The sequence below is a fragment of the Bacillus rossius genome, chromosome 7 (genome assembly GCF_032445375.1).
Source record: "Bacillus rossius redtenbacheri isolate Brsri chromosome 7, Brsri_v3, whole genome shotgun sequence".
NCBI lineage: Eukaryota > Metazoa > Arthropoda > Insecta > Phasmatodea > Bacillidae > Bacillus > Bacillus rossius.
In genome coordinates, this window is record NC_086335.1 from 7,540,650 (window position 1) to 7,568,439 (window position 27,790).

Sequence of the window (27,790 nt, forward strand, 5' to 3'; positions counted from 1 at the left end):
AGTTGTTCAGCAACGGGTAGTTACACGTGTAGCGTATAACTAGACGTAAAAAACAATGCGCATAGTGCCGTACACTGAAACTACACCGTACGCAACGCTTACGATGCAAGTGTGAGACGAGTTATGCGCATTTACAGGCTAGAGGCTACAGTCGGTGTGATTCTAAATAAGTAATGCTCGCAGCGGGGCCCTGTCGCAGTGGGTTAACGACACTTGCTTTCGTCGCCGCGAGGCAAGCTATGCTTGCTGTGGGGCCCCACCTTGTGCGGTGTTGCCAAGACGGCCACATCATGCGCATTGTTTCATTTGCCCGACGTGTAGATTTGTGCGAAGCTGTTTCTCATATATTAAGGAAATTGTAGATGTTTTCTCATTGCTTTAGAGCAAAATTACAGGTGTGTAATCTATTGCTATAGCGAAAATGAGCCCACGCTGCATTCATTATTTCCGAAATTTTTATCCTACGCAGCATATGCAAAACTGACGGTGCCGATGGAAATTATCGTTATAGCGGACTTTACGTTATAGACCGTATTTGCTACAACGGACTTTCACTGTATTCATATTAAACATGACTACTTATTGGACAATACTAGACTTCTAATAAGAATTCTAATAAACAATTATCCGTGCTGATTTTAGCTTCTCTCTCAGATTGTAGAATTTACTTAGACTAAATTTTTGTTAAAAATTGTTTTAATTTAAAAATTAGTTGCAAACATATACTCGATAACATAGGCCTAAGTGTTCCTCAATTCCATAGGTGTCTGATATCCACCTATTGTACTTTGAAAAGAAAAAAATGACAATATTCAGACTAACAACGAATTATAATAAACATACCCGTTGTAATACTATAACTAACTATAATTAATAATTCTTTAAACAATATGATAACATGTTTCTCCTCCAACCTGTTAACTTATGCTTGTTGTAGTAGTAATCTCTACCTTTTTTATGAATACATGTCTAGATACTTCTGTTGTATGCTTCATGTTATTAATATTTTAACTGGTTTTCCATTTTAATGTTGCTGTAAATCTATGTTGTTTGCATCTTCAACCCATATGCCAGGACGAGCATCTTTAATTGTATTTCTGTGTAGCCTAACACTAAAGAGTGGCCATCCTGACTGGGTATTGTGAAGTTCTGTCGCTGTCAACAAGTCGTCCATGTTGCTGTGAAACCAGTGGCCAATACCAGTGCTGGAATACCTACCCTCCTGTGGAAACACAGGGGCCAGAAAGACATCTGCATTATTTCTACACACTCAGCATTCCTTATTTGGTTCTATGAAGGCAAAGAGAGGGGAAGAATATGTAACATGAACCACAATTTTTTTATTATTGCAAGTGCGCACAGTTTCTAGGTCTGGGGTTAGCTGTCTCACCAACCAGACGTCCTGTGTTTGCAGCGATTTTCTTTAGTTAGTATAATATCTATATGGCAAATGAAAATTGGAAGGAATTAATTTCAATTGTTTACATTTACCTTTGCACATCAAACAGAACATCATGTTTCATTGGGAAGAAGAGGAGGATAAAGAAAAGTAAGAAGAATAACAGGAAAATGTTTTATTTTTAAGACTTCAGCACATGATCTCAGCACCCTTTGCATTTGAATGACAATTTGGCCATATTTCAGTGGGGCTTTTGCAGTATACATATATTGAGACTTTTTGCACAGTCCTACAAGAGAACAAATAAATAGACAATAGCATGTGAGTGACTGTGTGGACGTGTACGGTGATAAATCAGTTGTTCCACTCTGGCTTCCACGCACGAGTGAACTGTTTAGATAACAGCATCTTGAACAGGTTTGCTCATATCGGTACACACTGGTTTCAAGCAACAATGTTTGATTAGTTTCATTACGTTACTGTTCATATGATTATACAGTTTATTTTTAGTCTAATTTTTCTGCAACAAAATAAATATATATATATATATATTTTTTTTTGACGTGATAACGACTTATAAATCAATGAACGCCGGCTGCACGCACGAAAAAGCATGACTCATTGTCACGTTCCACCTGAGCCGAGCGTGCAAGAACCGGCCAATCACTGTGCGAGAAAATCTTCTATAATATCAAACAGGTTAAGGTAAGCAATTTAAATTTTTTTATTTATTTGTCCAATTTCGTCATTTCAAATTAACAATTTACTGACATTGATTTGAATTCAGTTTATTTCTATAACTAATTGTCCGTGATTATATTTAAACCAATTATTTCAATTTATTTTAAAAACTGTAAATAATATTTGAAAATTAAAAAGTATGCAATTTTTCATCAAGGTTTTCTTATGACGTTATCACGTAAAATTACAGTCCGTAAACAGACTTTACAGACAAAATTAAAAATGTGAACACTATGCAGACGGGAGCGCACCTTGTTGAGCAGGTTGATCTTGGTGCCGGTGTTGGAGGAGTCTCCCGAGTGCTTCACCAGCAGCGCGATGAGGCGCACGAAGGCGTCCAGGGTGTGGAAGCACTTGGCTCGCACCATCGTGTGGCTCTGGCTCAGCTCCGACATGGTGCGGTAGCACATGTCCACGCACATCTGCGTGCTCAGGCGGAAGAAGCGCGTGATCAGGTCGTCCGTCTTCAGGATGCCGTGCTGGTTCAACTGCCGACACAGCACACACGCAGGTGCTTCCAGAACGTCCCAAAAGTTCATTTCTTCAGTATGATATAACAGCGAACTTATTAACCATAATGTGCGGCATGGACTTGTCAATGTATTTTATTTCTTAGTTATTGCAGTTATTTTTTGATTATTTTATTTTATTTACTTTTGGTAAATTTTGCTCTTAGAATATCAAGTTGGCAATGACTTTGAAAGGACTCTGGTATGAACTGGAAGCTCAGAGAAAGAGACACTTTATTTTAGAGTAAGTCTGTAGTAGTTAATTTATATATAACTTTTAAATGCTCATGAGTTATATTTATATAATAATTTTTTGGGTAAACATAGACATTATAACTATTTGTTTTTATTTATATATATAAACGTGTGCGAATATAAACTTTATAAAGTGCGAGTGACATATGGTGCAAGCGCAGGCAACTAGAGGCTCGAAGTGCGTGGTGTGTGTATGTGTTGACGCGAGGGAGTCTGGCCGAGGCCGGCGGTTGCGGCAGGTCGGGAACCATGTTACACGGAGTTGAACGCGTATTCGGTGCGATTGCGAAAACTTAACACTAAATAATATGACTGTGGCTACAAACACGTGCGCGAGCCCAGTAACGGACTCGAAAGTGGAAATGTGGACCACAGGAACAACGCAGTGCTAAAAGAATTCTACGAGCAAGAATCCCGCATTGTAAGATGACGAGAATATTAGCCAGCGGAATCACAGATTTACCATGTGTGTGTGCTATATGCAAGCACACAGTGAAATATACTGGAAGTGTTACAAGGCAATTTTACGTCCTTTTCACCTACTGCTACCTGGAGGGTGAGTAGTGTTTGGACTTGTAAATATTGTGTGTAATTTAGTGTATAGTGTTTGAAACATTTGAATTTTGAACTTCCCGCGCTGCTTGCTAGCAGCGCCAAGTTTTTCAAGTTGGCTGCCTGCCAAGGCAGGTAGCCCTGCAGCTTCCGGCAACGAAGCAACAGTTGTTGTTGAACCATCATGGCGGTAAGTTGTGCTATCGTGCACGCTTGCTGCCAATCGAGTTGTTCGCGAGTGAATCGTTATTAATTGTTTCGTTTTGTTTTATGGATTTTACAGTCTCGTACGTCTCTAGACAAAACATTTGGTCCTCCGGGCCGGATAGTTCCGGTTTTTTCTGGTGTTGTTTTAAACGTGATTCGTGTGCACGTGGTAAACAATTACACTTCGTTTTCACGTTATTTCGTGCGCTATACTCTCGTTAATTAGAGTATTTTCATGGTCAAGATTTCTTCGGCAACGTGTTTTAGAAGAAATTCGCAGAGATTTGGCGATCTAAGAAACTGTTATATCTTCTTTGTTTTTCGTGGAATATATTTCGTGTTGGGGTTATGTTGTATTATTTATCGGCGTCTGCTCATGTTTTTCGTTGCGTTAGGTGTTTTTTGCTGGATATAAATTTTGATTTGCTGTGTCTTACCTTGGTTATATTGGTCTTCGTTGTGTTTATTTCTTTGTTGTGTCTTTTTGGTTATTTCGTCCTTTGCGTCTGTGTGTGACCATGGCAGATATAGGCTCGGCACTCGTGCGTATCCGACTAGCAGAGGCTCGGCTCAAACGTGCTGTCGACCTGTCTCAAAGTGTTGTTGACGATGTTTCTAAGCAAGGATTGTTTCGTGCCACAGTTCGTGATCTACCCCAAGTTCGTGATAAGTTCGAGGCGGATTTTGTGGTTCTTGGGGCAACGCAAAATTCTGACATCGATCTCTCAGAACTGACTGCACGAATGGACGATTTCGAAGAGAAATATTTTGAAGTCATGGCGACGGTAAGTGCCCTGGAGGGTTGTTCGATGGAGAGCTCAACATCGTCAAGGCCCAAGGTGAGCAATTCTAGGGTAGCTTTACCAAAAATTACGCTTCCAAGTTTTGAGGGTAGCATTAAAAATTGGCCTAACTTCTCCAACCTATTTTGCACTCTCGTTGCTAACAATAGTGACCTTTCATCTGTTGAGAAACTGGCTTATCTGAAGACTGCTCTCAGTGGTGAACCCCTCAGCATGATTCAGGCCTTGCCCATGTCTGAAGTAAACTTTGATGTGGCTTGGAAACTACTTGTTGGTAGGTACGAGAACAAGAGGCTCATTGTGTCTGTGCATGTGGAGGCTTTACTTCAAGCACCCTCTGCATCAGCTGACTCTCCCAAGACATTGCGCCAACTGTTGAACACTGTTACAGAGAATGTGTCTGCTCTTAAGGCCTTGTCTGTCCCTGTAGACCAGTGGGATCTGATGCTGCTGCCCATTCTATGCAAACGGTTGGATGCTGCCTTACAAACACAATGGGAAATGACATTAACAGACGAGTTTCCCACTCTTAGTAGTTTCACTTCGTTTCTTGAAAAACATTGTCGTGCGCATGAGGCTGTGATAGCTTCCCGTTCTAGGAGTTCAGGAAATCAGGTTCCCAAACAGACGGCTCAAGGGCACCAAAACAGCTGGAGGCAGTCTCGAGGTCAGTCTGTAAACACATTAGTAAGTTCTCCACAGTCACAAAGTTGTCTCTTGTGTAGTGACATTCATGTGCTTAGGTCATGCCCTATCTTCTCGCAGGGTAGCCCCAAGGAACGATATGCAATAGTAAAGGAGCATAAGTTGTGTCTGAATTGTCTTTCCCCATCACATCGATCAAATTGGTGTCCATCTAAGTCCTCATGTCACCATTGTAAGGCACGTCACCATTCCATGCTGCATTTTGGGGGTCAGCGATCAGAGGAAGACTCCATCCCATCCAACTCAGACAAGGAACCACCATCATCTGACTCTAATCCTGCCACTGTTGCAGTAACTGCTGCTAAACCTACCTCAACAACAACAATATTGTTGTCAACTGCTGAAGTACAGATTTTTGATCGTTCTGGTGTGCCTTGTGTTGTACGTGCTTTACTAGACACTGCCAGTCAAGCCAGCTTTATCACCGAACAGTGCCTACAAAGGCTCCGACTGGTTCGCAGACAGGCTCATCTTCCGATACATGGTTTGTCCAGTACACCTGTGAATGTGGCTAAGTCCTACACATCAGTTGTCATCTCCCCAGTGGGCAATCCAGATAATCAGTTTGCCCTGGATGTATTTGTGTTACCACGCATTACCAATAACTTGCCGAGTGCCAAACTCTCATCGGATGTGCGGCGATCAGTGGCTCATCTGAAGCTTGCTGATCCTTCTTTCGACACCCCTGGTCCTGTTGACCTGCTTATTGGTGCTGACCTATTTCCTCTTCTCGTAACTGGAGGCAAGATTGAAGGGTCTCCAGTGGCTCTCGACTCTGTTTTGGGATGGATTCTCATGGGAAGGGTGGACACCAAACTTCCACCATCCTGCCTGGCATCGCATTGTGTCACACTGTTCACTTCTTACCCTCCATTAGATGATGTTGTACGAAAGTTCTGGGAAATTGAAGAATTCCCACGGGTAGAACACAAGTCTCCTGAGGATGTTTTTTGCGAAACCATGTTTGCCGAAACTCACGTCCGAAATGAAGAAGGCCGATATAGTGTGTCCCTGCCATTTCGCCACTCGAGACATGAGTTGGGCACCTCCAGACCCCAAGCTATAAATAGGTTGATGCGCCTAGAGAGACGCTTGAAAGGTGACTCAAAGCTCAAAATAATGTACTCAGAGTTCATGGAAGACTATCTTGCCATGGGTCACATGGAAAAGATTCCTGATGATCAGATTGATGTGACGCCAGCTTATTATATCCCCCACCATTGTGTCGTGAAGCCAGAGAGTTCAACCACAAAGCTGCGGGTAGTGTTTGATGGGTCTGCTAAGAGCTCATCTGGTGTCTCATTGAATGACACACTGCTAACTGGCCCCAAGTTGCAAAGAGACATTTTTGATCTACTGTTGAACTTTCGGCTACATGCCTTTGTGTTTACGGCAGATGTTAAACAAATGTACCGTCAAATATCTGTTCTGCCCCAGCACCAGGACTACCAACGCATTGTTTGGCGCTTTTGTGATTCGGAACCTGTGCAGGATTATCGATTGAAGACGGTGACGTATGGCGTCTCCTCAGCTCCGTTCTTGGCCCTTCGAACTCTTCAACAACTGGCGGTCGATGAGAAAGACCACTTTCCAGTTGCCTCAAGAGTTTTGCAATCCGATGTGTATGTTGATGATGTGGTTACCGGTTCTGACACTCTTGAATCTGCTCTGGCCATCCAAAAGGACCTTCGAGCTCTTCTTGCCAAAGGGGGCTTCAAGTTGAGGAAGTTCATGAGCAACCATACAGCTCTCATAGACTGGCTTCCGCCTGAAGATGTTGATATGCCCCAATCATTTGATCTGTATCCTGAGAGTCAAGTTGTGGTCAAGGTCTTAGCACTTCAATGGAACCCAGTCTCTGACACCTTCTCCTATGTAATCCGAGGCCACTCGAGTCTTGTTACGAAGAGGAGCATCCTTGCCAACGTAGCCAGAATATTTGATCCTCTAGGATGGCTTACTCCACTGTTAATGTTTGCAAAGCATCTATTGCAACTAATGTGGGTCCGGTCCATTGACTGGGATGATCACCTCCCCCCTGATCTTGCTTCTCAGTGGGATCATTTTAGCCGGGAGCTCCCTCAGTTGTCCTCTATTGCTGTCGCTCGGTTCATTAAAGGTCCAGAAGGCTCTACCTATCAACTGCATGGTTTCTGTGATAGTTCTGAGATTGGTTACGCGGCCGTGGTGTACCTGCGCATAGTGTGCCCGGATGATCGAACCATCATTCGTCTGCTGATCAGTAAGTCCAAGGTTGCACCAGTCAAAAGCCAAACCTTACCTCGTCTGGAGCTTTGTGGAGCACTACTGTTGGCTCGTGTGCTCAATCATGTGATTGAGACTTACCAAGAAGTTTTGCCCGTATCTTCCATCACAGCCTGGACAGACTCACAAGTGGTTTTAGCATGGATTAACTCATCTCCTCATCAGTTGAAGACTTTTGTAGCTAACCGGGTAAGCGAACTCCAAGAGCTTACCCGTCCCAGTTGGTGGAAACACGTACCGTCTGAGTTCAATCCTGCTGACTGTGCCTCTCGTGGTCTCTTCCCTCTTCAACTATTGGATCATCACTTGTGGTGGACTGGCCCACCGTGGTTAATAGAGTCACCTGGACAGTGGCCTTCCCAGTCACCAGATGCAGTGGAAGTGGATCCTGCCGTGATGGAGAAGAAGACTGTCACCTTGACCACTGTAACGTCCTCTGATGATCTTGGCCAGTTGGCAACGCGATTCAGTCGACTAACCAGGCTTCTGCGTGTCACATGCTGTTTATTGCGGTTTGCCCACAATTGTCGCGTGTCACTGAAAGAGCGCAAGACTGACAATATGTCTCCTGATGAGTTGAATAAGGCTTTACATTTTTGGCTCTTCTGGGTACAATCACATCATTTCAAAGAGGATATAAGTGCTCTGAAGAAGGGACAGTGCATTTCCCCTCAGATTCGCAAACTAGTACCCTTTCTTGATGACAGTGGCCTGATAAGGGTAGGTGGTCGTTTAGCTCACTCCAGTGTTCCGTTTGAGCAGAAGCACCCAGTGCTGCTTCCAAAATCTCACCATCTGACTGATCTCATTATTAACCATTATCATGAAAAGAATCATCATCCTGGAGTTCAGACTCTTAGAGGAATTCTTAGAGAACAATTCTGGATTCTTGCAGATAAGGATGCCATCTCTCGCTGCTTGCGTCACTGTGTTCCATGTTTCAAGCAAAGACCCGTAGCAAGTGCACCTCTCATGGGCGATCTTCCCTCTATGAGAGTGCAACAGGTTAAACCATTTGCCAAAGTAGGAGTTGACTATGCTGGTCCTTTTATGGTTAAGCTTGGTCGGGTCCGTGGGGCAAAGGTCTTGAAGGCTTACCTTTGTATTTTTGTCTGCTGCGCGACAAAGGCCGTTCATGCAGAACTAGCTTCAGACCTGTCCACAGATACATTTATTGGAGCCTACAAACGTTTTCTTGCCAGGCGTGGGAGAACATCTGATATCTACAGTGATTGCGGGACCAACTTTGTCGGAACTCACAATCGTCTTAAGGAACTTCAGCAACTTATGTCGTCGGCACCACACCAGCAGGCTGTCACTGATGCGTTGTCCCAGCTCGGTGTCATGTGGCACTTTAACCCTCCTGCTGCTCCCCATTTTGGTGGTTTGTGGGAGGCCGGGGTAAAGTCATTCAAGACTCACTTAAGTAAAGTTATTGGTGAACAAGTGCTCACATTTGAAGAACTTTACACCCTTCTAGTACAGGTGGAAGCTACGTTAAACTCGAGACCCCTGTGCCCTTTGAGCTCTGATCCCAATGACATCAGTGCTCTAACCCCTGGCCATTTCTTAACCCTGGAGCCACTGGTCACATTACCAGAGCCTAACTTGAGGGATGTACGGCTGAACCGCCTTCAACGTTGGCAACTTGTGGAACGCCTCCAACAGGACTTTTGGCATCGTTGGCACAGGGATTATTTACACACGCTCCAGCAGCGGCAGAAATGGAACGAGCAGGGAGTTAGTCCCACTGCCAACCAACTTGTGCTCCTGAAAGACGACAGACTCCCACCTCTACAGTGGCGCTTGGGGCGCATCGTGGAGCTCTATCCTGGGAAAGATGGTGTTGCCAGAGTGGCTACTATCCGGACTTCTAGTGGAACTTTGAAGCGTCCTGTGGTGAAGCTCTGCCCGCTACCATATGATTGTTGAAATGGGACATTTCAAGGCGGGCGGTAATGTTTGGACTTGTAAATATTGTGTGTAATTTAGTGTATAGTGTTTGAAACATTTGAATTTTGAACTTCCCGCGCTGCTTGCTAGCAGCGCCAAGTTTTTCAAGTTGGCTGCCTGCCAAGGCAGGTAGCCCTGCAGCTTCCGGCAACGAAGCAACAGTTGTTGTTGAACCATCATGGCGGTAAGTTGTGCTATCGTGCACGCTTGCTGCCAATCGAGTTGTTCGCGAGTGAATCGTTATTAATTGTTTCGTTTTGTTTTATGGATTTTACAGTCTCGTACGTCTCTAGACAAAACAAGTAGTTTTGTTCAGGCAAATGCTGTTCCGGACTGGACTTGGCAACTTACAAGTAAGAGGGACCCCGCACTCCTCTGTGGCGAGTCAGAAGCCTTTGGAAAACAACCAAGACCGCAATGCAAGTGTGTTCTCGTGAGAAATACAGACAATATTGTAACTTTAAATCTTGCAATGTTGAATTTTATTTTTGAGCATTACAGATGGGCAGAGACTTGAACTTCAGCTAGACTCAGCTCAAAAGTTAGTTCATGGTACTCGACACATTGACAATGTAACTTGATAAATATTCCACACATGCAACAAACATAAAATCACATACGACCATTATGCTGGAATCACAATCGTATGATAGCGCAATGAGAACAGCAAAACAGTGTTATTGAGAAAAAATGGTTTTCAGTTTCACCAATGCATAGGAACCTGAAAAAATCACAATTGTGATTAACTCGATACATAATGTGGATTGATATTTTTTAAAGTTAAGAGTTATATTCTAATATTTTCGTCCTTTCCACAAATTTCTACACAAAAAATAATGTTATGTTTTCACGTCTTTCCCATCAAAAGTGGTTCACTGTAGAGAAGAAATGCATAGAATAAAAATTGCTTGAAATAAACTTTTGAACAAAAACGGTATCTACTACATTTTTCGTATCTCTAACCATTTTATTTTTTTGTGACAAATTTCCACACTATCTGTTGTGCTGGAACAGCTTAGTTGAAAAACTAATAATCTGCTTAACTGTCAATTTTGACAGTTGACTATCTTAAAACCCCTAGTTCCGTTCTGGTTTAAAAATTTAATTATGTTTTCTAGTTACCTTAGATTTATGCACTTGTGTTGTAATTCTTATTTTTTAGCCCCTTAAATCAATTTTTATGTTTAGTTCATTATTTATTTATCGTAATTGGCAAATTGTTTGGAAACATGCCTGAAGGAAATGACTGTTACGTAGGTACAACCTAAAATGGTCTGAAAGTTTGGAGAACATTCAGGTTTAGTATAATTTATATGGTATTTAGTATGTTGTAAGTGTTTTTAGAGTATTTTATTATATTATTTCTATCTAGATATTTTTATAGCTTAATATTTTAGTATGGTTACCTTAGTAATAGACAGGTGAAGATAAACATGTGCTAGAACTATTTTCTTGCATGTGTGTTCACAGGAAGGTGTACAAGAGAGAGTTAACTATGGGCTGACACGGGAGATGCGCAAGCCGCTGACTAGATAACTAAAACAGGGTTGCGCGAGTGTAACGTATTTTTGAGACTCTCGCACGTATTGCAAAAAAGCTGTGAAACTATGTCGGTGATCGACTACTGCAAAAAGTGGTGTCTGGTCTTCAAGATCTACGAGTGCATGGATTGGTGCCCTATAATACTGGGTGCTGTTGGATGTCTTGTGCTATGCTTTTAGCACACCTGAAGAAGAAACCCACTACGAGCTACAGACTTGCAAGTCAGTATTGACCTGCCCATCAGCGTCGGGCCATTGGGTGTATCCAAGCATGCAAGTGAGAGCGGAAAACTGCTGTTTGGACTTGTAAATATTGTGTGTTAATTTAGTGTATAGTGTTAGAAACGTTTGAATTTTGAACTTCCCGCGCATGGGTAGCCCTGCAGCTTCCAGCAACGAAGCAACAGTTGTTGTTCAACCATCATGGCGGTAAGTTGTGCTATCGTGCACGCTTGCTGCCAATAGAGTCGTTCGAGTGATTGGTCATTAATTGTGTCGTTTTATTTGGATTTTACAGTCTTTTACGTCTCTAGACAAAACAACTGCGTTGTCTTGGATTTGCGAGACTCATAATACCGTATATACTCGTGTATAGCGCGCCCTTTTTTCCCCTCAAGTAAAGGAAAAAAATAAGGATGCGCGCTATACACGGAAAAAAAAAATTTGGGGGGGGGGGAGGCGGGGAGGAGTGGAAGTCGTTAACTGCCGGGTGACGGGTGACGTTTCTGGCCAGCCCCCACACATACGCACAAGCAACAAGGCCTCTCTTTCACACACACACACACACACACACGCGCGCGCGCGCGCAAGCTCGCACATCATGGTCTCTTGTTTATTTTTAGACCTCCCCCCTTTTCAGATAGCCAGCTCAGAAGTAGTAAAAAGAGAGAGAGAGAGAAAGAGAGAATGTTGTCACCAGTTCCCTCCCCCCCCCCCCCCCCCCCCGGCCGGCTTCTTCGCTTCCTCCATTCCTCACCGGTGAGTCATCAAGTTCTCCGCGCCAGCTTAGCAACGTAGCTCGGCACGCCTCCCTCCCTTCCTTCCTTCCACGTACCAGTTGTGACGATATAGCGCTTCATTATCTTCCGTTTAGACAGCAGAGTTTATGTATTTTCCTGACGCATCACCACACATCAATTTAAATAATCAGGTACCACAAAATGTTAGTAAAATTTATTTATGGGGAAAAAAAATTTCATTTTTTTTTCTTTGGAATTAGTTGCAAAAATCGTGGTGCGCGCTATACACGAGTAAATACGGTAACAAAGTTTAAACTGTACCGAGACTAACTTTTTAGTGGATTTATCAAGAAATCCCCACCAACACTTCCCACCTTTTTACTTTTTTTTGTTGGTATAAAAAAACTATAAGCACACGCAAATAGTTGCATTGACTTTGATAAGACAATAAACTTGAGAGCCCCAGCTTTAATATATAATGTTTGTAAAAGGTACCAGTAATTTTTAGGAAGTTTATACTATGTTTATTTATTTTTTACATAATTTTAAGATATTTTGTATGTTACATTTTTTTATATTTTTATCGAGTTAAGCGCTGTTTTGCAAAACAACTCAAAGCCATGTGTCTTAATGATTTTTATAGTAATTAGTTAAAGGATAATTTTATATTTATTTATTCTACCGCCTATCCATAACTCCTCAATTTCTCTGCTTAAATGTTTTCAAATTTCATTATTTTTGATATTATTTTACTAGCACCCTTACAGATGTGAATGGCAGAAAAAAACATAGATATGTCAAAAGTGCCGACTTCTATGAGTATAAATTACAATCAGTTTGCATTAGCAGTTCTGCGTGCTATTTATAGACCTACAAAATTGTTGACTTACTAAGTAACTTAGTCAAAACAATTTAGTCTTTACATAAAGAAGGCAGAATCTGAAAGAAAGCAATGATGAAGTATTTACGAAGCTGTCTTTTGATGACTAAATTTAACAATTATAGTTAGAATTTTTATGCACCTTTAGTTTTAAATGTAGTAATTTTCTGTGAAAATATTTATAAGCATTTGATTATGGTTTAATTTTTTTTTAATTTTTAATGTCATTAAATAAAAGTACTCATAAGAATAATATAACATCACTTTTTGTTGCGAATATTGTTAAAAATTACATTGTTTTTAAGAAAAAAAAATAACCTCCTATTTTACACGTGTCTACCCATGCAACAACCAAAACTAAACTATGATATATTATATGTTTCTTGCTGTTACAGAAGCATCAAACATACAAAATCCATCAATGCTTGCAGGTTCTTTTAATCAATTTGTTTTGTGAAAATTTGTTAATAAAAATTTAGAATTTAATTGTAAAAATTACTGTTCATACACGCAATTTTAGAGATATCACTTTTGTTAATGAACAAAAGCTTTAATAATATAAAACTATAATAATAGAAGAATTACCATTATACCAGTTTAACTATTGTTCGAAAACATAATTCTGATATTCTTTTAATAACGCTGTACCAGCGATGCGACAGAAATGGAAAACATTTCTAATTAGGAAGTCTGTCGCATCTAAGATTTCCATCATGCTGACATCAGATGTGTCAAACATGATGAGTTAGGAATTTTCACAACGCTGACATCGTGATTTTGTGATTTTAGAATTATGTAAACATTTTACAGTGTAAATTCATATTTATTTCGTTACTATTTATGTTTCTTTTTTTGCCATCTGCAAAGATCTCCAAGTATAGATTTTTCCTTCACATAATTACAATACCCAGGAAAAAATATGCCGCTACTTACATCTTAAAACACAAAACATTTACACTGTTTTGGAATGAAATGTCAGCAGTACACCGTAGATTTGTATCACAGCCAACAAACTTTAAGAAGAAAATACAGTACAACTCGCTTAAGACGTTCACGCGTAACACGTTTTCCCGTTTATTAAGTTCAACAAATTATTCCCTTGATCACTTCCATACATCCCTATGTTAATATTTCCCTTTCATAACGTTTGTCTTTATATATGCTTCCTGCATATAACGTTCAGCGTTTGTGGGAAAAAAATAAAACAATATCTTTTATCTTTAAGCTTTTGAACAATTTTTATGGTTAATTTTAAAAATTTACATATTTCCAAACGTTTAATACCGTATTTGTCCGAATATAAGGCGGCCAATTTTACATAAACGAGATGCGAAAATTGGAAGACGCCTTATTTTCGCACCCAAGATGTCAGCACCGCTAACATTAGTTCCAAGCTGAAAGCTACAGTAGAAACATTGTTAAACATAATGTTCACAATTTTTTATATTAACTAAAACATCGTTACCTCACACGGGGAAAACAATAAATCCACCCAATATTGCAGTAATTCACTATTGTTTAAAGATGAAAACTAAAATATTTGTTCTTGAGTCAAAATGTGAATGTTGAAGTATCTCAAAATGGCAACCTTTTATTACACAATTCATATTTTTACTTTGTGTACAATCGCGTGTTAACACTCACGGTAATTTAATTTCAGATTTTTAACGAAAATATTTGTACTAAAATATCACAGCTATTTTCAAAACGATTGTTTACGTTTACAAACAGAAAATGTTAAGAACATTTAGGATGTAATGTTTGGAAATTCACGGCTGCCAACTATCTTTCCACAATATTTCTTTGTTGTAAAACGAACATTGCCGAACACGCACGAAGACGCCATATTTACAGGAATTTGGTACTATAAAGGTTGGACTTGGAAACTTTATAGAACAAGATGGAGGAACAAAATTAATGTGTCATATTTTATAATTTCACATCAGTGTACATGTCTTTATTTCTCTATGAACCATAAATCAATAATTTTGTAGGTACAGTAGAACCCTGTTATAATGAATCTGAAGGGAGTAGTTTATATGTTCACTATAGAAGGGAAACTTTATATCTGGGAAAACTTTTATATTGGCAATACATACTCAAAAGCATAATCTTTACTACACATAGGCCTAAGCCAAGAAAAGAACGAATGAAAATACTCAAAGCAACAGTTTTATGAGCAAATGCAGATATTATTTTTAATACACTACACATGTACAAACTTTCTATTAATGGTTCTTCGACATCGGCGTAATTTCCTTTTTTCAGGCGTTTAATCCTCTGTGACGTATTCGCAGCTTGAGAAAGAAGATTGTTCAGCTTGTTTAATATTGTACTTAATGTGGATGTTGCAATTCCCAGTTCCTTTGATATTAACACGTGCGGGACAGTGGGGTTGTAGTCTACCTTTTTAATAATGTCCAGTTTATCTCGCACAGATAATGCCTTACGTTTTTTAACACGTTTTTCACCCTTTTTTATGTACGTATTTCTTATTGAAGCACATTTGCAGCTTAATAACACGAAATTCTTTTTACCGTCAAAAGTAAATAAACGAAAAATAACGAGTCTGGCGCATCAAAGATCACTACGTATCATTTAGTATTGCAGTTGCTAAAGCTGGAACGAAAATTTCTTACTTTCTATGGAAAAATTTAGTCCACAGAGTTCTATCTACTGGTAGTCTTACGAACCTTACTCGATCAAAATGTCCGAAACGTGAACGATAAAAATGAGACGTAAAAATATTGAATTTGCTGCTATAATGTACATACGTATTTGTGTGGCGGTAATTTATGTTTAATTTTGATAACTTATTAAATGTACACGCGTTCGCCCATTCTTTAACTATGCAGGGAAAATTATTTATTTTCACCAAACTGAGCACCATTTCTGGCTACACGTAGCCTACCGTGGCCACTCGATTACGACTTGTTTATAATATGAACAGTGGACAATCGAGTAGCATATTGCGGAGAAAAACGTTAATGTGATCCAGAATAGACGTTTTATGAGAATACTTGCAATTATATGAAAATATTTGAGATAAATGTGCATTATGTCGGCAAAATTTGTTCGTGGTACACGGGAAAACGTATCAACATTGACAAAAGTTGTGCGCTATATCCAATAAATTAATACATAACCTCACATCATTTTGCCGGGACCGAGACGGATATTCACAATAAACGGGAATTCATTATAGGCGGGTTCACTATAAACGGGTTCTACTGTATATCTTTTTAATGTAAAACTTCTTTGCTCAAGGAATGAGATATTTTGTTTAACCAATGAGGATTGTATTTTCAAGTTTCATGATTAATATTATATGACTAAAAGTTTGTAAAACAATCTGGTATTGGTCGAAGATGGTAGAACAAAAACTATTGCTGGAAAAATAAAAGTTTGTTTGGAATTTTAAGTGAGAAAACGAAAATGGTAATTGATATAGGAACCTTCGTAGAAGCAAGACGTGAAATTACATTACTGAAGAAATTGAAATTAAGACATTTTGAATACTTTGAAGAATAGCATGAAATAATAGAAGAAATTGATAATATTGATAATTTAGAAATATTTATTGACCTGAAGAGGAATTACGATTTATACGAAGTTTATAAAGAAACATTGAGGCGTTCCCAGGATGAAGAATATGAATCACAGCTACGAAGATTGGAAGAAATATTGAGGCGTTCCCAGGACGAATAAAGATACATACTGAATAATCAACAGTACGAGACCATCCGGAAACAACAAGAGGCGTTCCCAGGACGAAGACGAACGAGAGGCATTCCCAGGACGAAGACTTGGAATCAACGAGAGGCGTTTCCTGGACGAAGACGAGGAATTGCTAAGAGGCGTTCCCTGGACGAAGTCGTAGAAAGGCGGAGAGGTGTTTCCAGGACGAAGACACGGAACAGCGGAGAGGCGTTTCAAGGATGAAGATGCGGAATATTCGTTGCTGAGTTTCTGTATAAAGAAGACAGAAACCGTAATGCGAAATTCTAGTACAATTAACTATTCCTACAGGTCGGTCATATATTTATAAAGTAATCTAGTAAAACTTACTAGTTTTGCAAAACTAACACTCCGTAATAGTTAAAATCACGTAAAATCAGTAAATACCCCTTTCGCCAATACCAGAATGCTTAAGTCGATGACAACTTGAGTTAATGTTTAAATGTTGTATGTCATCTAATCTAACAAACTAGCGAATTTTACCACGACATACCCAGCTCTACCTACTGAGTAGTCAGGATAATAAAAAAAAATTAATTCATTTTGTATAGTAAACATTCACTGATTGAAGACTTGCAATAAAACAGGTTCAATGAGGTTGATGCTATTTTACTGGTATGAAACAAATTATGAATATCAGTTGGTAGTAATTGAATGTCACTGAAAATTGATAACTGTTATTTTACGATCACGATACGTATATTATGTCATTCATATTCAAGTCTACGTATTAACACACTTTTATTGTTTACTTATAATTACAACTTCTTAGAAGTTGTTGGCGCCTACATATTAATATTAACTGATTCGTTCTTTTGCTTTTATTCTATAAATCCATTAGAATGGGTCTAAGTACACTCGAGTTATTCAGAGTCAAATCGATTTATACTAATCAATAAATGTTTTGACAAAGAAGACCCGTTTAGTACGTTGCTTCAAAAGCTATTTTAATAATTTCACAGTAATCCACTCTTTATTTATGTAAAAACCTTTCAAACAACATAATTATCATAGATTATTCTTTAAAATTCATAGGACAGACTCTCTGTCAGAGAGTAATATGGACAAATATTCGCGGTCACGTCACCGAAGTTATTCATGGCCGTATGCTTCACCATGGCAATTAGCCACTTGTTTTGTTTCGGCAAGCTGCATTCTTTGTTTACTTTGTTACGTTTAACACACTACTAAATAGTAATACGTAGCTTAAGTGAAACAGAAAGTTAAATGCGGTATACATAAATGCAAAAAGGATTTATCAACACAAAATGTATGTCTAATGAATTTTCACATTAATTTCTACCAAAATTATTTTTACATTTGTTTGGCCTTCTGAAACTGCAGGTCGCCTTATATTCGGGCCAATATGGTAGTTGATTTGAACATAACAAGACCGTCGAAAATCCTGCGCTGCACGCCACATGCTGTTCTATCTGTGCGCCGTTTAGAGTGACGAATGAGAAACGCGCACAATCGTCGAAACCTGCGCCGCACGCCACACACTGTTACTTGTGTGTATTTCGACGAATCATATGCCTGCGTTTGTTTGGACAGAGAGGCTGTTCCACCTGCAGAACATTTTCCCCATTCGTGGCTTAACTGACGAATGAGAAACGCCAACGATCTTCGAAACCTGTGCCGCACGCCGCACGACTAATCACCTGCTTGCATTCTCAGGGACTAGAGGCTGTTCCATCAGTACACCAATTTTCCAATTCAAATCACTTGGCGAAAACAAAGTAACCATATACCACCAGCTATTACTTTCTTTGAATTATTTGCGTATATTTTTTAAAACAATAAATGTTAGTTAATGCTTTTTTTTGCTAGTGTTTTGATGATACTAATTTTAATGAGCTTATTAAATTAAATACAGTTTTAATAATTCAATTTACTGATACAAAATTTCATTAGTTATTCCATTATTCCAGCATGCCAATGATAGTAAGTGTATTTTTGTGTGAATACAGCAGATGTCATTTGAGTAAAATTGATTTTCACGTTGGAAATTACTTTTCCCTTTTAAGAAGTTTTCCCTGATAAGAAGTTTTAAGCATCCAGTCCCTTGAAAAACTTCTTAACAGGGTTTTACTGTATTTTAATGTCTCCCAAGTTTCTTTTCTACTACAATGTGAATCGTTGTTAAAAAAAAACATTGCGAAACCAAAAGCGTCGTCTTGTGTATATTAATTTAACTGATTGGCTATTCACAATGTCTGACATTTATTTTTGTTTGTAATTACGGCTAAGCAATTTGGATACAGTTAATATATTTTTTTTTAAATACGTGGTATGATGTTTAAAAAGGTATGAGTAATTTTTTTTTAAAGTGGAAGAAATCTTTGACCAGAAAATGGTGGAACCAAATAGAAAAATAATACTGGAGTTAACTTTTCTTTCGGTGAAGTTTACATTTTAACTCAAAAATGTATGATTCAAGTGCCATTTTAAAACACTCCAATGAATGATAATAAAATTGTTTGTTATGTAATTTAATTACTGAAAAAATTAAGATTCTGGGAACTAACACAATAAAAACTTAAGTGCAAGGTATACAATATTAAGTCAGCTAATTAGTAATTCATCTTTAATATGTAAATAATATGTAATTGTAATATTCAAATAATGTAGGTGACCTGGCATAATCAACCTTTCACAAAATATTTAATACACTCCTTAACAAGGCAAAATACATGGTGTTAAACCTAGTAAAATTTATTTGGTGTATACATCTCACCTTCAATATTGACTAAAATACAATGAGTGGCAGTAAGAGTTGCGAGCTGAGCGGACCCACCTGCTGCACGAACATGCTGAAGGTGCGGGTCTGGTCGCGAGCGGCCGAGGGGCTGTGGTACAGGTTCACCCACTCTCGCATCAGGAAGTCCGTCTTCTCCACCAGCGCCGGTGGGTCGTCGAAGTCGCTGGCCTGCGACACATTACTTACACTGTTCTTCCCACCATGAGAAACAGCATCTTGACATCGTTCGGGCCTGCGGCCTTTCTAGCTCGATATGCCACGGAGCAGTACTAGGAGTGGCTTTAGGGGGAATTACATTCACGTCTCGCATGGGCGACGTCACGGCCCTGACGAGTGTCTCTCACGGGTCTGTTTCCCTTGCACGGTGGCGCCCTTACAATAATCTGAGGACATTCAATAACGCAAACCCCCACTTAGGCCCCGGGCCATGTCAATATAAAGCAGTCTTTTTCACTTTTGATGATACATGGAAACAGTTCCGAATACGCTGACCTAAACACCTATCAATACTGTTTTTTTTCATTGTTTGTGGACATTATGATGGCACAAACAACCTGACTAAATATCTTCACGCACAACTAATTTCTGAACATGTACAGAAAAATACAACCTAACAGCACATGCTGCTGTTTTCACCATGGAACTAGACTAACTTTCCCTTTCGGCGGTTTCCAGATGGTCAGCTATATTTAGTTCCGTTCAAATCTTTTTACCTTTTCTTGTTTACGTACATAACATGTCAAGATGAGCTGTCATAGTATAAAAGATCGAAACACAATCAATAAAAACATTTTCACTACCAGGAAAAATGGTTGAAATAAATTGTGAAGTTTGAAAAGCTTTAAATATTTAAAACTTCTGCACAACCGTAATGTAGAATATTTTCTGTACAAATTATGGAAAAACCTTAAAAGTTGGCAAGTATAAACATAGTGTCTCAATGCTACATTAATATATACACCCGCCCTTCGAAAGAACAAGTATAAACATAGTGTCTGAAAGTCACATTAATATATACACCTGCCCTTCGAAAGAAAAATGTTAAATTTGTGTGGGTTTGAATTAATGATGTCAATAAATTACAGCACGATTTGAAGTAGCGCATTCAAAAATTGGATAAAGCCTGGTAACTTTTTCCTTAGGTTGACAATCAGAATTTAAACATGTTTTTGCAGTTGTTTTTAATTACTATTTAATAATTTTAGTAACGCTAATTTTAATTTCTGTTAATTTTATAGTCTGTTTAAAGTATTTTTTTTTGCAAGTTTTTAAATAATTTTCTGTTATTTTTCTTGCTGTAATTTGCGCTTGCCCGGCACGCTTGCTAAATATTCCCGAGTGTGCCCGAAGACATACAAGAACAAACGAGCAGCGACAGTGTGCTGCAGTGCGGGTACGAGGGCGGAGGTCCCAGCTGCCTGCGGCGGACGAGGACGGAGAGGAACTCACACCAGGAATTATGAGGGACACTTCTGGACAACAGTGTCGTGGAGTAAAGTAAAGTTGAAGACTCATAAATAGATTTAAGTCATTGGGAACGGAAAATACGAAAATTCGGAAGGCCGGATTTCAGCGTGATGAAGCATGCAGTTGCTTTGAGTGGGACAGCTACGAGATTTAACATCTATAGATTGGTTTTCCCGAATTTTGCTACAGATGTTTGTGTTGCTAACGAACAGTTATGAATAAGTTGTCTTTCAACTTGCAAAAGAAAAAAGTTTGAGTGGTTATAGTAAATTAAGTTTTCTGCCTTTACAAACTGTGACAAATTGGAAACAGTTAAATGTGCAGTCAGTGTTGGTTTCGTGTTTATGAAAATACTGTGTGCACAAACGGTAAATTTCAAGTCTAAAAATTAATGTAACTATTACGAATTACGCGTAATTAAAGCCTAGGAAGGTGTATGAAAAAGATAGTTGGGCAAGCACGCTCATAATTGAACTTGAAATTCATGAAAAGAAAAGGCCTTATGAACTTTGATGTAGGAAGGTTCCATTAAAATTGTAGAATTTTAGATAGTGTGTTAGATTATTATTATTATTATTATTATTATTATTATTATTATTATTATTATTATTTAGCTTGGTAATGAAATTAGCAGTTTATTACATCATGTATTAGTATTAATGTAAGATTTGCTTACTTTATTGTGCTATTATGAGGCAAGTACTTTAGTTGCAATATTTTTATGAATATTCATAGGTAAAATTATATATATTTAAATGACTGTTATGAAGGATACTGACTTTAGAGGTTTAACATGTGCATGATGAGGAACGTTAAAGTATCTAACAACAGCCATGGTCAGTTTCACGATTGTATGAATTTAATAAACTGCAAAAAGTTAGATTAAAGTTTAACTGTTTGTTTTCTATTTTCACTAACCATTAGATGCTATTCTATAAGATTACGATGATGATGATGACGTATTGGACAAATTTATCGAATCTCACATTGCATGATACGGGGGGGGGGGAACTCAGGCTACAGGGAGGCGAGTAGACAGCTTGTTTCAGGCAGCTGTATGATTGACCCTCTTGGTGGTGTGCATGTGGGGAATTTTTGTCAGCCTTGACTGTGGAAGTAAGTCAAGGTTGTGACATCACACAATGGAAATAGCACTTGTGTAGCATTAAATAGAATGGAATGAATTTTAATGTGAAAAATCAACAAACAATATTTTTCTCTTTCCTTAATAGCTATTTGCTTCCTTCATTGCGTATTTCTCTCTGATGACAACTATGTGTTCGCCAATGTTTATCTTATGCCATCCCACATGTCAACAGGGCCAGTTTACCTTGTGCCTACTATAATGCGCTAGTGGAAAATCATGGCAGACACACATGTAGTAAACAACAATCGGGAATTACAGTAACAGGTTAAATAATTTTTGAATAATAGGAAACGTTAAGGTTATTCTTTTTTAAATCATATTAGAATTGATATACATCACATATATTAATAACATTATAAGTTTGTAACTCATAAAATGTTGTTTGCGCCTACATAGGAATCTTATGTCCAAGCTCTATTATTAGAGTCAAGATTTTGTGGTGTTATTTTAAGACAAATTTCGTTGTAAAGAAATAAAGATTTCGGTGTTATATGGTTTTATTTTTTTGCTCAAAATACCCACGGCAAAATTTTCTTGCTTTTCTGTACGACATGCAAATTTATTAAAACAAATATTAATAAATAATAAAACCTCATGATTTAATTACAATTAAGTTCATTTGCAAATTCATAGATGATTAAGTTCATTTGCAAAATTCATAAATTCAAACTTTTAAATAACTACTAAAAATTTCACGACTTAATTACAATCACATACACTACAAAATTACACAATTAAGCACTTCCAAAGTTACTATTAAGACGGTTTTATTTAAATGCTACCATAAATAAATTTTCCGCATTTTCTGGAGTGAGACGTCTTCTGTCACTAACTACCAGTGATTACCTGGAAAATGAACGTTCTGCATCAACATTTGATGTTGGGAACCAGATTACCCTTAAACTGGCTTGAGCAAATTCACTGTAGTCCCCTTTAAGGGAGCAAAGTACCTTTGCAACATCAATTTGGTTTGTTTCTGGCAATGAAAGTTCATCCTCAATTATTTTTTTGAAAGCAACATAGCCATGTATGAATGTATCAATGGGAAGATGGGAAACAGAAGGCAAGTTATGCAGAGACTTCTGTAGGTTTGCATCTTCTATGCTAACCCTACTCACATTTCTTGGGTTGAACAGCAAATTAATGGCATTAAAGACTCTTAGACAAGGATGTCGTTTAACAGACGAGTTTTGCCTCAAACGCTTATGTTTCTCACTTGCGACATGTTTCACAAGCGTATCGCGTCTCTCGTAGTCTAGCCTGCAGTTACTGAATTTGCACATTAAAATTTTATCACTGAAATAAAATCCTTCGCTGGAAAATTCTTTCGATCGGTCACTGGCAGAAACCTTCGTTTTAGGCATTATCAAAAATTTTTAATCACATAGGAAGAATTTAACCTGTTAATAAGCAAAAACTTGCCGTGCTGGAAAGATCAAAACAATGGAGAATAGATGCGAATACAAACGCATACCGAATACCAACATACGTACGTGAAAATTAATACCGACATAATGATGTACTATTTATTATTTACAATCGTTACGTTAAGCAGGGTTAATTTTATTTTCGTACCCTAAGTACTTTATTTTAAATAGTGGTGCACCGATATGACTTTACCGATTACCGATTCGATTACCGATTATGAGAGCAATAATCGGCAGATACCGATTCAGTTACCGATTAAAATGAAGAAATTTTTTTAATTGTAATAATGCACACAAAAATTTAATAACAAGATTAGGTAAAATCGAGAATACAGTTATAATAACAGTATAAAAATATACAAAATACACTATTAAGTCATTGCAAAGTGTAAATTAAATTAACTTCTATTTATATTTGTTATTGTAAACAACTGGAACTACAGTCTAATAATTGTAATTTACAATGGGTAAGTTTTTGTTGCGGAAAACTAGCATTATTATTGACCGTTTAACATGTAAACATGCTGCTTTATTTTGTTCACTTGAGTTTATAGAAAAATGTTTCCACACGTCACTTTTTTCCTCCCTACTCGCCATCTCACTATAATTATATAAAAATGACTAAAAACCAATTCTAGCACATGTGATTTTATTTATGTTGACTGAATATATAAAATTATAAATACTTTTTCACTTTTCACATCATACAAATAACAAACGGATAATGTTACCAAAGACGCCCATAACGAGTTTGTAAAACGCAGTGATAAACTGTAGAAGGTATCGGGACCACGATTTTAAACCGCTACTACGACTTGAAAAGATCGATTGTCATAGAATCCACTGCAACTGTTTGTGATATTTTGATTGCGTGCCATCTATTTTACGTCTCTGGCTATAGGTAATGTACAAGGCCACTAAACAAAAGACGAAACGTAAATAAACGTGTAGGAAAAATGTCTTTTTTTATTGTTCGAGGCAATGAGATTTATAAACTTAACGAAATATCTTTATTTATGATATGACGGAGTTAGATGAATTTTGTAATATATACAAATATTACCGTATTTCATCCTAAAATGTGTAACAAAATATTACACGGTAAAAACCTACTTAATTACGCCGGGACGTGAATAATCGGCAAAGTAATCGTTAAGATAATCGCCGATTACGATTAATCGGTAAGTACCCATAATCGCCGATTACGATTCATCGGTATCCGCATCGGTGCACCACTAATTTTAAATAAACAGTAAAAGCAATGCGCTTTAGTGTGTAATATTTTAATGATTAAAAAGGTAATCTTAGAAAAACATATTTTGGACGTTTGTTATTTTTGTATTTACAGAAAGTGAACGGCGGCCATTGTATCATAGTTATCAAAATCTTTAATTATTATGGTACACAAGATTACCGTTTAAAGAAAATATTACGTTAATTTCGAGACATCATTTAAAAATCTATAATGAATCATCGTCGCATATAATATATATGGCTGCTAGTTACTGTCAGAAATATTTGATTGTGTCCTTACAGAATGGAAAAAAAAACGTAAATAATCAGGATAGACGAAATTTCGTGACATATCGCGGATGTCGCACAATTTCATTTTATTTCGTGTTTTCAAGCGGTTTTCGGTGTTATTTCGTTTTATCACGCATTACCATATAATTGTGCCTCTATCTATTATGTAAACAATGTGGTACGAGATTTTGTCGAATTTAATTTTAGGCTGTTCAATCTCAAAATGTTATTCGACATAATTGAAATCCACTTCAAATGTATTTATATAAAATATTTGTACTGTAAAATAATTTTAACATGAGCAAAATCTTGACCAAAATGGTAGTCACTGATATCCTGGAGTGAATCAGAGGGAGGGAAGAAGTGCACGAGATGCTCACCCGCACTTGCAGGATGCTGGAGTGGATGTGGGCTGTGGGCCCGCCCTGGGCCCGGTCCACCAGGATCGCAGGATCGTGATTCGCCTTCAGCCGGTCAATCAGGTTCGTCAACCTGCAGTGAAACAGGCACCCTTCACTCACTCAACCATCCTGCCTCTGCTGGTCACCACGCCTGTCTCAACCAGGTCCCTTTACACTTGTCCCTTCTCTTTACTTACCAACACCATCTCTGGCTATAGAGACAAAGAAAGTGAGAGATAATATATTTATGACTGGTTTGAAACTAGAGAGGAGTGAGAGAAGAAAATTTGAACATACATGATAAGCGTGGAAATGGCATAAGAAAAAAATTAAAAAAAAATAATAAAAAAAACATACAGTATAACCCTGTAAAGAAGGTTCTCAAAAATGAATCAAACTTATTAAGGCTTCTTAAAATTGCAAGTAATGAAACATGAATGATTTTTGAGGGTTAAAGAGTTATGTTTGTAAAATATAAAATAGTAAATTCTACGTGAAATTACAGTTTACTTACAGCATATTTACTGGGAAAGGAAAATTTTAGTGAACACATGAAATCTAATCACCTGTACAAAACGGTAATAATAATAATAATAATAATAATTATTATTATTATACAGGTCTGCCAACCTCAAATCACACCCATCAGTAATGACAATTATATGAAAAAAGCACGCGTAAATCATGCACGATCAATTTTTCCTGAGGCATTATGACACACTCACAAGATAAAACAAGGACATTAATATGCAAAAAAAAAAAATGAAAAATATAGGCCTATGTATATGAATATAATGGAAATTAATGAATCGAAAAAAAAAAAAACTTTTTGAACAATACCATCTGAATATGTAAGAAATGCCAATTTTACTGGAAATTTTGAATCTTCAATTCAAAGTATTCAAAGTTAAACTTTAGAAAAACTCTTTTTATTTGCTTCTCTTTTATCCTGGTTGGATAAGAACTGTCATGTAAACAAACAACAGAACACAAACACAAGGACTTGTAAACAATAACTCAGCGTTCGTTACTTTCGTTTCTTCAACTGTAGCGAAAAAAGGACGATATAGATTTATTGCTCATCATCGTTATAAAATGACTCACATTTTTCTTTGATTCAATATGTCGTCTACAGTCATCCCTTCCACCCTGTGCAATCGAAAAGTCACACGTGCATACATTACAAAACGCATGGCGTTCCAAACATTTTAAGACGACAAGCATGGCCATTCTTTTGAATATTTAAGTCGAAAGTTCTGAAGAATTGCGTGTTTCCCCCCCCCAGATACACATTGTTCTGTCACACGCTTCATTTCTACAACCGGCACTGAAGAACACAACACTATCCAAAAACATAAAAAAATTTCACATCTGTAGACACAACAAATCACTCTGATGAAAAAAATGGCTTTCAAGAAATAAATTAAAACAACAAAGGTTAGCCAAAGTACCGTACAAAAATTATCGTGATGTAAGTAGCCTTCAAACAAAAAGTCCGAGAATACGTACTAGTTGTATCGTACAACGGACGTAATACCATACCATTATAATTTCAAAACACGAGAATTAATCCACTTATTTCGACAATACATGAGCACAGTTACTAGTTCCGTTATTTGCGCAACCAAGCGATGTATTCAAACTGCGTTCACGAAACACGCACAAAAGAAACGGAATTTTCTCCATTACCATGCAGCACAAAGCCTCATTTTCGTAATAAACCAGCGATGATCCGTAATTCCGTAATTCGGTGTTAAATCCGTAATAATTACGGAAAATCCGTAATGGTTGGCAGCTCTGATTATATAATGTTGAAGATAGCTCACATTTATGTTGCGGCCAGCAGTTTGTAGCCGACGGACGTATGCGCGCGCGCTCCTCATACATCGTAGGTTATCTTGATCTATTTTGGTATATCAACATCTGTTGGTGTATCAAATATTAATTCTTCTAACTTAGATCAATCTGATTTCCGGGGTTTCCTGCCCCATAATGAACCTCTCTCTTTAAAGTCAGTGCAGGTCGTCCGCATGGAAATGTTTCGATCGCCGACCAAGAAATCAGGATCCAGTACAAGTGCGACTAATGAACAGCCCACGTTTGAGATTATCAAGATGGAAATTATGAAGCCTGATGCTCATAAACTTGAAGTTTTAATTAAAAAGGTTGAACTTCTTTGCAACAAGGTTGATGATCTTCAAAATGAAAACGCGCTACTCAAGTGTTTGCTTAGCGACTCGCGTTCTGAAACGGCGGAGATAAAACAAGAACTCATTTTAAACAGAAAAAGTTTTGATAGTCAATAATAAAAGTGAGCTAACTTATAGCTAGAGACACGGAAATTTCGCGAATCGCGATATCGCGAAATAACACCGCAATTTACCTTAATTCGCGACAAAACACCGAAATCGCACAGCATCGAGAAATAAAACTGATAATAATGAATTAGACCACCCATGCAAGACATCGCGAAAAACAAGTAAACACGACGTTGACGGCACATCGCCATTTTTCTAAGTTTCAACATGGCCGCTTTGTAATGAAAGTAAATAATGA

At 37.9% G+C, this 27,790-nt stretch overlaps 1 protein-coding gene across 3 annotated transcripts in view; it reads right to left on the reverse strand.

Moving 5' to 3' along the window:
* Positions 1 to 27,790, reverse strand: part of LOC134533664 (CCR4-NOT transcription complex subunit 1) — a 238,302-nt gene that overhangs the window by 26,006 nt on the left and 184,506 nt on the right. For all 3 annotated transcript variants that reach the window (XM_063371211.1, XM_063371210.1, XM_063371209.1), the window contains exons 32-34: positions 25,214 to 25,325; positions 19,305 to 19,436; positions 2,392 to 2,628 (exon numbers count right to left, since the gene is read on the reverse strand). In XM_063371211.1, coding sequence (XP_063227281.1) covers positions 2,392 to 2,628; positions 19,305 to 19,436; positions 25,214 to 25,325 — 481 coding nt within the window. The remainder of the gene's footprint in view (positions 1 to 2,391; positions 2,629 to 19,304; positions 19,437 to 25,213; positions 25,326 to 27,790) is intronic.